The 10548-nt window shown below is 44.1% G+C and overlaps 1 protein-coding gene across 2 annotated transcripts; it reads right to left on the bottom strand.

Annotated features, from left to right (window-relative positions):
• Positions 1-3279: 3279 nt before the first annotated feature.
• On the bottom strand, positions 3280-5332 carry LOC133931407 (uncharacterized). Of its 2 annotated transcripts, XM_062378278.1 has the most exons (5): positions 5290-5332; positions 4388-4511; positions 3976-4040; positions 3667-3878; positions 3280-3580 (listed from the first exon to the last, which is right to left on the bottom strand). In XM_062378278.1, the coding sequence occupies exons 2-5, from the start codon at positions 4484-4486 to the stop codon at positions 3552-3554; spliced, it is 405 nt and encodes a 134-aa protein (XP_062234262.1). In that variant the 5' UTR covers positions 4487-4511; positions 5290-5332; the 3' UTR covers positions 3280-3551. The 2 variants fall into 2 exon arrangements, with proteins under 2 accessions (XP_062234262.1, XP_062234263.1); XM_062378279.1 differs by lacking the exon at positions 5290-5332 and having other exon boundaries at positions 3674-3878; positions 4388-5175.
• Between the last annotated feature and the right edge of the window lie 5216 nt (positions 5333-10548).

Here is a 10548-nt window from a genome sequence, read left to right as displayed (position 1 = left end):
AGACCTGGAAGACGGAATAAACAATCCATGAACAACTATGCAGCCTGAATGCCTGACAAATATGCCCTGAATCGAGCAGCAGCACAGCAACTAGAGATGGTTTAACACTTTAACTTCCACCAATGGACCACATGAGCACTTAACATAAATAGAGGCATACATAACATACATATTTGTAGTGCCAAGAACAAAAGCTGAGAATTTTCGGTCACGTTGATGGGCACAAATAGTTTTAAAGTGGAATTTCTAGTGATCAGCCGTATAATTTGAAGTTTCAACTATCATCACACAGTGAAGATCCAGAAATGCAGCGCGCATAGAAAAAGGAGACGCAGAATGGAAGGACAAAGCAGTCAGAATTTCCTCTTAACAAACTACAACTGATTTAGATTTCAGGGACAAGGGAATCAGGCAGTTAGTAGTAGTACGAGTTTATTGAAGCTATGGGTCAACAGGGGGGAAGAGTAACTCGCGGAAAACAAGGGGAAAAGTAAGCCTGCACTCTACTATGTACCAAATGCTAATGCCAACATAAGCAGTTATTGTACATAGGTATATACTATAACGAGAGAAAAAGTATTGTTTTAACTTCCTAGCTCGTAGCTGTTCAGTTTATATAAACCTTCGGTCAACATGAGCACATAGTGTTTCTTTTATGTGATCAAATGACCATAGTTCTCACAAGCTACGACATGCAACAATGCTTTTATTGGGCATCAATATTATTCTGCTAAAAAAAATTGCACTCCAGCACAAGCAACCTAATTGAAAAAGACTATGAACCAAAATTCTACCATTTAATAACCGTTGCGAACACACGACCAAACAACCAATCACACAAATAAAACCTGCAAGTTATCTGCATTGCAAGCACGAAAACAGCAAACTGCAGGAACCCCACTTCAAGACCTCTCAATCAGAAATCAATGAGATTTTGAATCTCCCACCATACTAATTCTGAGTGAATCATAACCATCCAATCATCAACTACCAGAAAAACTATATTCAATTCTAAGGTGCCTTACTGTTGGGTCATTACAAAAATTCCACCACAGTTTGATGCATTGAAAGTAGAGAAACTAAGCAGTAACACACACAATAAAAAAACCACAAAATCGTCTGTACTGAATGCATTAGCGGACTACAAACAAACCGAAGATGTAACAGAAATATACTGCAAACTTAGAACTTAAGTTGGATCCATATGGCCTACGGGTAGGGGTAGCATATCCGGATCGGATACGGCTATTAATTTCGGATACTTTCCAGATTCGGCATCGTCTTTGGATAGTTCGTATCGTATTCGGATATGAATTCAGCTGGGCACTAGTGTGTCTGATCGGTAAGATCCATGTTCTTTTTTGCCCACCTGTCAATAATTTAATATTTGGTACTAATGCTTCTAGTAATTTTGTGCAATTCTTTATGTAATGTCAGCGTGACAAGTACGACAAGTACTGTCATAGGAATCTAACCATGCGGTTATGCGTTAGTTAGATTCCCTGCGAGATGTCATATGTTATTACTTCGCTTATTCTAGCTTATTTGATAGCTAAATTTAAATTTTTTTGCATGTCAAATGGCCGAATAATTATAACATATGGATCCAACTTTCAATATGTATTTCATTTGTATTTGTAATCGATACTATATGCAACATATTCGAATCCGCCACTATCCGTGTTCGACTCTGAATCTAAGAAAAAAAAATATGAAATAGAATATGGATTTGACGATATGCGTCCCATTCCGAGCCGATTTCACCCCTACCTACGGACTAGTATTGCAAAGCAGGACGAAATCAACTAAATTACACATAAGAAAAAGCCCACCCCGGTTTCAATCAGACCAACCATATTAGGTCTCAGAAAATGTACTTCATACTGATTGATCTGGGGACAGTCATTAATCAACATCTAACTAAGAAACTGATAAGAACACCATTTGCTACAAGCCTACGATGATAATAGTGGTAGTACATAGGCAAGCAAAAAGCTGTTAAAAGACTCATTGACATTTGGCATTAATAGTCAACTACCTATTCTCACATGCATTAACACTCAGCACTAGTATCACATCAAACATATATTAATCAATGTGCAGCTACACTTTTGCGCTACAGAACTAACTTTCATAGTTTCATGTCAAGCAGATCTAATTCATCATCTTTTACACGATTTGGCTTCTTGGAGCAAAGCGCACCTAGAATGATTTTGGAGAATATACAATGATTCATCTTCTTATTGTGCATGCATTCAATCAGAGTAAGTGGAAATAGTTTTACAAATGAAGCGACGGTCTAATTACCATAGTTTTAGATTAAGTGAAATCATTCAGTATAATATCTATTTTCTAGAAAAAGGAAATTCAAATAGCAGTAAGATTCTGAATTACAAGGGACGTCAAGTGCACATGAATTACAATCTGCTACCCCAGCAGTACAGCACATAAAAATCATTATTAGACTGTATCTAGTCTTGATCAAATATACAATGGTCATGATCATCAGACAATAATAAAGAATATCTTTGCTGGAAACAGCTAAGTTCAAATAGAAAGAATAAAGAATTTTGAATTACATGGACTGCAACGTACAGAAAGAACTAGAATCTGCTACCGCAGAAAGACTAGTTCATCTGATCTAAGTAATCGTGCTAAAACTACTTATTAGTCAGATGTTATATGTAATTGCACACTTTGGTTATTTTAAGTTACACTTCAACACCTGCAGATGAACACCGAGCTGCAGCACCCAAAACTCACTACATTTAGTCATGAACAAAGAGCATGGTCATCACACTGTAAACATAAATATGACAAGTCAAGAATCCCACTAATAACTTAAACAGGACACCATTCTCAAGAACTAACATTCCTTAAGCATACTCATATGCCCAGATGCATCCGTCTCCCTCTTACGGCTTACCCATGGGCAAGCTATACTCCAGAACCTTGAGCCATTTTGCCAAACACCTACTGTGCAATAGGATCGCCATGGCTTATGTGCTACAGTGGAAGGACACTCGTCCAAAAAAACAGTTAATGAAACACACCAAATCTACGGCACAGGTAACCTCACTGAAAAAAAAAAGAACCAAAATTCTACCAATTAATGACCATTACGAACACACGACCAAACAATCAATCACACAAATAAACCTTACAATATCAGATGTTATCTGCGTCTCCCATTCAAGCACCAAATACAGCAAACTGCAGAAACCCCACTTCGAGACCTCTCAATCAAAAATCGATTAGACTTTGAATCTCTCACCATACTAATTCCAAGTGCATCATAACCATCCATTCATCAACTATCACAAAAACTGTTTTCAGTTCTAAAGTGCCTCACTGTTAGGTCATGACAAAATTGCCACCACAGTTTGATACATTGTAACTAGAGGATTTACCAGCAACAAACGAACTAAAACAACCACAAAATTGTCTATATGAATGCATCAGCAGACTATAAACGAACTGAAGTTGTAAAGAAGTATACTGCAAACTCAGAACTTATCAGTCCTCAATTCTTGTTAGGATGAGATTCCTTTTCAACCCCTCAAGTACTTTCCTTCTAGACCTGTTGAATTGAAAACCCTGTCACAAACTGAGAACTGAATTTACCCTTCCTAACTAGTACTATCCAGAGTAGTTAAGAATACATACAGCCCACCTCCAAGGGAAGCTCCACCAGCACTTGGTCTCGACTCGAGCCTGGGAGCACTGCATCAGTCTCCCTATTCCTAGACTGTTCGCGCTCCAATACATATTTCACGGTCTTCTCATGACTGAGCTCACCACAATTGTCGATGTACGAGAAAAGAAGCATTAGGATGGCCGCAGAAGATGATGCACCTGCAGTACACTTAAAAAGATCCCTTCAAAACACACAGAACAAGAATCTTGGTTAGACACGTTTATGCTTTCTTTTGGTGTAGTTGATAATGTGCGGTCATTCTTTATGGTTTCCCATACCTGAAAAAGCCACCTTGTGAGCCGTCTTTGATGAGTATAGTAACGGTCTTGATGTCCCCCTCCGTCTAAAAAATCACGCGACAAATATGAGAAAATCACTCAAACAGTATCATCAGGTATTGTGCTGAATGCAATACAGCAAAAGATATTGTGTTTGAGCAACAACTATTTTAAATACTAGCAACTATACTGATTCTGCCAAAATGTATTAACCCCTGGGCTGGTGATAGGATCAACTAGGGTCGATTGTTTCGTGTTCAAGTGAAGAAACTGTCAGGCGTACAAATATTCTGAAATTGAGGGGTTTGATACGTTCTACAGTAATACCATCAGAAAAGAAACATCCAATTTCAGAGGAAATGTGTCGTTAATAATGCAGTAACCTGGACAGTTGAACATGATAGAATCTAACCGGTGGGGTCGCCTTGCTGTGGTTGCCAGACCTGCGAGGGGCCGACCGCTGACGAGCGGCCGCTGCCGCCATCTTCATCATGGGCGAAACCCGAGCCATTGAAGAGCGAAATCACGTTCTTACACTGCAAATTAGCGTTCAACATCAAGAACGAAAGGAATGTGTTCTTAACACATCATCGCAGAAAATAAAAGTAAGAAAATGAGAGATCGAGACGGGTAGAAATCAAGAGCACCGAGTCACCGCGCGCCCAGTAGCGTTAAAAGTAGCAACCACGAGCAGGAGGAATCAAGAAACGGTGGAGCAAATCCTTCACTTCGCGAAAGTAAACACCCACATGCAGAAATTCCCAGGAACGCAGCAACACGAACAGGAGGAACCAAGAAACGGTAGAGCAAATCCTTCACTTCAGAAATTCCCAGGAACGGAACAAAGCGGGAAATAAAGTGAAAAAAAAATCTGGCGAAAAAACCCGGAAACGAACGGTGCAGAAGAACAGGTGAGACTGAAGAACAGAGGCGAACAGAGATCACCCTGGGTTCACGGTGCTCGCTCTCCTACAAAAGCACCACCAAAATCAGAACCAAAACCAAACAGCAGAAACTCACGCACGGGAACGGATGCATCTGTAAGAATACAGGACACGACCAAAGAGGGGCAAAACCCCACAAAAAGAGCCCCGAGTAAGAAGGTGGAGAGAAAAAACATAGCGCACCAAAGAACACGAGAAGAAATGCAGCACACCGGCGCACCACCACCAAGAACATAGACGGATGCTTCAGTGCGAGCAAGAGGAGAGGGGGAAGGGATTTTGGTGGGGGGGGGGGGGGGAGGAAGAGGAGGCGGAGAAACCCAAAGGCGAGAGGAGAGGAGAAGGGGGGGTGGGGCGAGGCCGATCTCACCTTTTGCGCTGCTGCTGCTCCTCTTGCGAAGCAAACGTGGTCGTGCTTTTGTGAATGCAGCGAACGCAGGCAGGCTCTTATAGCTCTTGAGTCCTTCGCCTCGGCGCGTCTGCACCGTCCGATCATTCCCTGTGCTCATCCGACGCTCCACGCGCACTTTCCCTGAGGGGCCCACGCCCCCGCGATTCCCTCGCCCCGCCCTGGCCGCCCGTTGGTCACAGCTGGAGAGAGTCCACGTGTAAGGATCCGATGCAACTGGATTGGCGGTCGCCACCGGATCCACTGAAAATAAAGGCGGGATAGAGTCGCCCGTTACATTATAAATTAGTATGTTAGGATAAAAAATATGGTGTAGAGAGGTTGATATTATTAGTGTAATAGGTAAGGGTGTCTTATGTGGCGGATTTCTGCAGCTAAGTGTTAGTCAATAACAGATATTACTAAGATCACGGTCACATCGTGCGACCAGGATGAGACTTGTGAGACCCATCTTCTGGTCGCAAAGCAAGATCCTGCGACCAGTTGCTGATCGCGGAGCAAGTTCTCACCTAATATATTAAGTCTCATTTAATACTATCTACTTAAGTATTTTTTTTCTTTCTCAGACGCTTGCTTTCAATGAGGTATGGTCGTGGAGCGCTATGCAGTTGCAGTGACTCGTCCCGTAGCATTTAATTTCACGAGATGGTTTAACGGGTGAGCATGATGACGTTTGATGATGGTACAAGACACGTAAAAGACCAGAGCAGAGCAGATATGCCTCTGACGTTATGATGGGTTAGGGGTAGTTGGCTCCATTAGGAGTAGGTCTGCTGCAGAGTTTAGCACGGTCATTTTATTTGTACATCTTTATCCCTGGTATATAAAGAGGTGAAAACTTTGCTTGTAAGGAGGAGGATATTCTGCAATAAATTCACTCAATTTATAAAATAATACATATGACGTAAGGTTATTATCCTATGAAAGACTTAAACCTAGATAAATCATGATGTTCTTGAATCTAATCTGATATACACATACAGAAAATGTAGATCAATGTGTTCATCACTCAATATACTTAGAATTATTATCAGCGATTATCCTTGATAGGCGTGGAGATCTCGCCACCAAAAGATAGGGTGGTCGTCTTACTCGTCTTATTGGTTGGTCCGCCTGTGGCGAGAATGTCATTTGACTTGTGGTTTTAGGGTTGAACAAACTTTTTTAAGATAATGTTAGGCTGACCAAATGAAATGACATAGTAGCTCAAATCAAATATATCGAAAATAACCCAAGCCGGCCGACGGGACAAGTGATCCATGTGCATTGCGGCGCCGCCGGGGAAGGGTACGAAGCCTTGGGGTGGACGACGAGCTGCAAGTAGGACCAAAGTGAAACTGAGAAAGGCACCCATGGCGTCCATTGCTCAAGTTAACTGTAGGGCATGGCGTCGCGCGAGTCCGAGCCTGCTGTCTGCCTCTGCCGTCGGACTGAAGTCCACGCAGGATTCGTGCTACTGCTGCAATGCTGCTCGCCGAGCCGGCGCCATGCAATCTTAATCGAGCTTCATCCAACCGCTCCATTGTGCTCTGCGTCTTGAACCAAACGAAATCAAAAGCACTTCGTGTTGGCTTCCCCACGAAATTATGCACTCCAGACTTTCAGAGTCCAGACATAGCAGATCAGAGCAGACTACTAGATAGCTAACACAGCGAAATTCCGAAGGCAGAAAGGAATACTAAAAATGTGTGCTAATAACTCGATTAAGCACCTTCAAGATTTAATTTCAGCAAAATAACAAGAAAAACTTCTGGAACGTACCCAGCACAGCAGAAAATTACTAAAACTTTCGTCGGAACCGTCTCTTTGTTATGTGTAATCTCGTCATGAAGCCCGAAACTAATCCAGGTCCATATACATTACCAACTTAGTTCTCCCTCGAAATGTTCACAAACATATAGATTTTTTTTAAGATAACAGAAATACAATTTCTAACCTCTACACCAACACATCATCAAAACGTCGAGAATGCATATAGCCATTACACTTCCATCACATAAAATAACCAAAACAAATCGGCTTTTTTTAAACGAACCAGACAGGAGAGCTACTGATTGTATTGATAAAGCAGAAGATCCAATCAATACAAAACAACGGCACCAAAAGGGGTTAAGCAACGAAACAACAGCTGCTACAACAAGACAAAAAAACAATAATGACGACAACTATCAACAATGGCCGGTTAAACGAAAATCCCAACACGCGTCGCACCATCTCGGTCACCGACGTGCCGCCTCGAAGAGAACGGCTACCCTTCACCGAACTGACCACCGCCATACAAAATCAGCCGCCGTAGAGCCACCATGCCCCGCAGGGCCACCACCAACATAACCACCAGACACTTCAACGGAGCACCAACTAATCACCATATCACCAGATTACCGAGCACGGACCATCCACCGCCGCGACGCCAAGCTGCCACCAGCCCCAACACATCTCGACTCGCGCTCGCAGTCATCAAAACATCGGTCTTGACCGAGCGAAGAGGAAGCCGTCACGAAGCCGACCGCATCGCATCGCACCAAGCAGGCCACCGCTGTGCGGGACCCATCACTGCGGTGCCGCTGCAGCACCGCACGGACCCATCGACCAAAGCAATGCACCAAATTTGGTCACCTCCGAGGCCACCTCAATCATCACCTCGATCACAGCACGCGGGCACCACCCCACACTCGCCGTCGAACACCATACTTTGGATTCGGTTTGCCTCACCATCGGGGGTGCGCAGCCCCGCCCTGCAACCAGTGTAGATCTTCCTTCTGTCGAGCCGCCACCAAAATCCTGGTCGCACCACGCGAAAAAATGCCCATATACTGCCAGCAACACCAACCTGGCTCCTTGGTGGCCTCCAACCTCGAAACTCCTCTGCAACGTATCCACTTCACCGTTGAAATGCGCGCACACCTACCGGATCTGACCGTCGTCGAGTAGAACCATCGTCGGCCGCCCATCGTGCCAAGGTGGCGGCGGACTATGCCATCAGGGTGCACGGCCTTGGTAGAGCGACGGCTGGCCACGTGATGACGTACCGTGGCCCTCGCAGCACCCATCTAGCCATACCACCACTCAAGAGCTGCCAGACGTCGACCCTGCCCAGGCCGCCGACTTGCTCCACACCTAGCTTTCCATGGGCCCCGACCGCACAATCTGTTGCCTATCTCTGCCTGCCGACCGTCACCAGCTAGATCTGTCGCCTATGGTTGCTCGCCGGCCGCCACCAACTAGATCCATCGTCCACGGCCACCTGTCAGATCCGCCGCCTACGGCCTGCTCCTGCACCGAGCGTGGTCGCCTGCTCCTCATCACCGAGCATCCTTGGAGGGGGGAAGCCCTGCCGCTACCATCCTCGCCACTGTGCAGGCTTCCGATAGCCGGCCATGCGACGGTGAGGTAGGAGGGAGGGGTGGCGGTGCCGGGGTATGGAGCCGCCAGAGTTTCCCCCTGGGAGTGACATGAGGGCGTGACCTTGAGTATATGCCTTATGTTATACAAATCGACTTTAGAAGACCAAATCAACGAAAAAGATTGAAACTTACTTGTCTACTTCCGTCACCCACATAGAGAGGAATGCCCGTCTTCATTCCTCTACAGATTAACCAAATCTCATCGGCTCCCTAAAATTCTATCCCCTTCATCACCATGAAGGAGAGAAGAGAATAGGGACATATGCCCATAGCAGCCAACTTGATGATGATCAACACAGACCTTATTGCCAATATACAAGATCCAAATTTCCTTTGCATGAGGATTGCGTCGCTAAAATAGTTCGCAGGCATCCACATGCAGTCATGCACACACTATCGCCCTTGCAGCAACGAAGAGGTGAAAGTCCATGACTCTGAAACTACACCTCCAAGGAGGGCAATGATGTTAGAAATGATGTCGTCACCTCATCCAGTTCAGTATAAAACTGGATCATGGGTTGTCACTCGCAGACGCCATAGGACCTTGAATGGAGAATGATACCATAGCTTCGATAGTGGGCGTGAACCTTCCTTCTTTGCGGGACGGCTGAACAATGGCACTTACTCCACAACAAAGAGCTTCGTCGCGGGTTGTCTCTCTTTTCATTTTTGTCACTTGGAGGATCCGGAAGGAGAGAAGTGCACGTGTTCAATGCATCCCACGCCTTGTTGTCCTTGATACGGGAGGCGGGTCGTTCAGCTCAGGATCTCAAACAGAACAAGCCAGCTAGCTCATCTTTTGATTTAATGCTGCTCAATCCTTGTTGTGGTTGCTTAAGTTTTATGTATTGTCTTCGAAGGAATCTTGTAACGGTCTAAGGGCATCTTCAGTAGAATCTTTAAAATTTTATACTTTATAATACTATTATAATATCCTCTATCACTATTACAGTACTCTCTATTTTTCATCTCCAGTAGATATCCTATTTTCTACCTTTTCTTTCTCTCTTCCTCTCTCCAGATCTAAATGCCATTCTCTGTGAACAGTGACAAAGAGAGGAGAGAGGTACCTGTAGCGGTAGGATACAGTAGCTACTGGAGAGGTTTTGCTGGCCTCTGATCAGCAAAAGTCAGCACAGTAATGGTGGTACAATGTTTTGAGGCTATGCTAGGATGGGCGGGCACAAGAAGGTTCATGGGTGTATATATGTACACTCGAATTTTTTTACAATTTTTTTCTATATATAGTAATATGTATTAGGTATTAGATATGTATCAGGTATTCAACTAACTAGCTAAGCTCGCATGATCAGATGCAGTCTAGTTGCCCACGGCCACACCCCACCCCGTCGGCCCATAGCCCATGTGGCCATGATAACTCCCCATGCCCACTCGACACACATGGTAGTACGGCACACACACGAGTCCAGCAATCAATATCTCAGTTCTCCACTAATCGTCGAAACCTATAAGCAACGATATGGAGGGTGGCAACGCAAGCTAGGCGAGGTGGGCGGGTGGGGCATGGTAGCGACGCGAGCACTAGCAAGGCAGAGACGGGTCTGGTGCTGGTGGGGCATGGCTGTAACACCCTGAATTTTAGCATATAAAAATATAGTAAAATTCGCTCCTGATTAAAACTTTTTCTAATTATTAAACTTGTATAAAATCAAAGAAGTATATATTTGATGTATATATACTCGTATGTATACATTCAAATATATTATTTTAGGCTAAGTATTCTAGAAAGCATCAAGTTAGTTCTAAATTAATCGTTGCAATGAATTGATCATATGCATTTTGGTTTATTCGTTCT

Source organism: Phragmites australis, chromosome 10 (genome assembly GCF_958298935.1).
Source record: "Phragmites australis chromosome 10, lpPhrAust1.1, whole genome shotgun sequence".
Lineage (NCBI taxonomy): Eukaryota > Viridiplantae > Streptophyta > Magnoliopsida > Poales > Poaceae > Phragmites > Phragmites australis.
The sequence above is the reverse complement of the archived record's forward strand: the minus strand, read 5'-3'. Positions and strand labels throughout refer to the sequence as shown.

What these genes read in the sequence shown, in the direction of transcription:
- LOC133931407 (XM_062378278.1), bottom strand. Translation starts at nt 4,486, where the DNA reads ATGGCTCGGGTTTCGCCCATGATGAAGATGGCGGCAGCGGCCGCTCGT. An exon ending in TCACAAGGTGGCTTTTTCAG is followed by an intron (nt 3,879 to 3,975) that starts GTATGGGAAACC and finishes TGTGTTTTGAAG; the next exon opens with GGATCTTTTTAAGTGTACTG. An exon ending in GCTTCCCTTGGAGGTGGGCT is followed by an intron (nt 3,581 to 3,666) that starts GTATGTATTCTT and finishes TCAATTCAACAG; the next exon opens with GTCTAGAAGGAAAGTACTTG.